The sequence below is a fragment of the Nicotiana attenuata genome, unplaced genomic scaffold, assembly GCF_001879085.1.
Source record: "Nicotiana attenuata strain UT unplaced genomic scaffold, NIATTr2, whole genome shotgun sequence".
NCBI lineage: Eukaryota > Viridiplantae > Streptophyta > Magnoliopsida > Solanales > Solanaceae > Nicotiana > Nicotiana attenuata.
This window is the reverse complement of record NW_017672784.1, coordinates 72071-72707: the sequence shown is the minus strand read 5'-3', so window position 1 is coordinate 72707 and position 637 is coordinate 72071. Positions and strand designations below refer to the sequence as shown.

Here is a 637-nt window from a genome sequence, read left to right as displayed (position 1 = left end):
ATTCGACTTCACTCGAATTTAACTCTCATTCGACCTAGCTTGAACTTGATTCACAGCTAGACCTCGTTCGAGTTGAATAGGGCAACGTGAAAATGAGACGATAATCACTGCCAGCATCCGAATTATATTAGGAATACAAGAAAATGAGAGTGAGACAAATTCTGATCTCGCCTACAATTTGAGTCCATGACACAACCGCACCTATATAATTTTGGCAGTCACAATATTCAACTGATGTACATGGCACACCAAGAGATTGCCTTGATTATTGATACCTCTTTTTTAAGCTAATGCATGTTACATGTTTGATTATTGATAATTAAAGGTAACTCCAAAGAGTATATGATGCTTCAGAATATTCAGGCAACTCATCGTAAGGCGTCGTCTTCATCCTAGGAGGGCTCATAAGTATTGCCTCTACCATGTCAACCAACAATCTTGGCATGCCAAACATTTCCTCTTCATAAAAAAACTCTTGCCCCATTGCTCCTTCATCTCCAACTTCAGCTGCGGCGCGTATGTCTGCTGCTGTTAGGGAAGCTGGCATAGTATATGAACACATTGAGTCCGGGAAGTTCAATGGGGTATCAAGACCTTTTAATGCCAAAGCAGCAACATCATATGCTGCAGTTTCCAT

At 40.8% G+C, this 637-nt stretch overlaps 1 protein-coding gene across 1 annotated transcript; it reads right to left on the bottom strand.

Moving 5' to 3' along the window:
• Window positions 1-319: 319 nt before the first annotated feature.
• On the bottom strand, window positions 320-637 carry LOC109214493 (ethylene-responsive transcription factor ERF026-like). The gene has a single exon (XM_019378413.1). The coding sequence runs from the start codon at window positions 635-637 to the stop codon at window positions 320-322; it is 318 nt and encodes a 105-aa protein (XP_019233958.1).

Excerpts from the sequence above, each read along its gene's own strand:
- LOC109214493 (XM_019378413.1), bottom strand. The coding sequence starts at position 637 with ATGGAAACTGCAGCATATGATGTTGCTGCTTTGGCATTAAAAGGTCTT.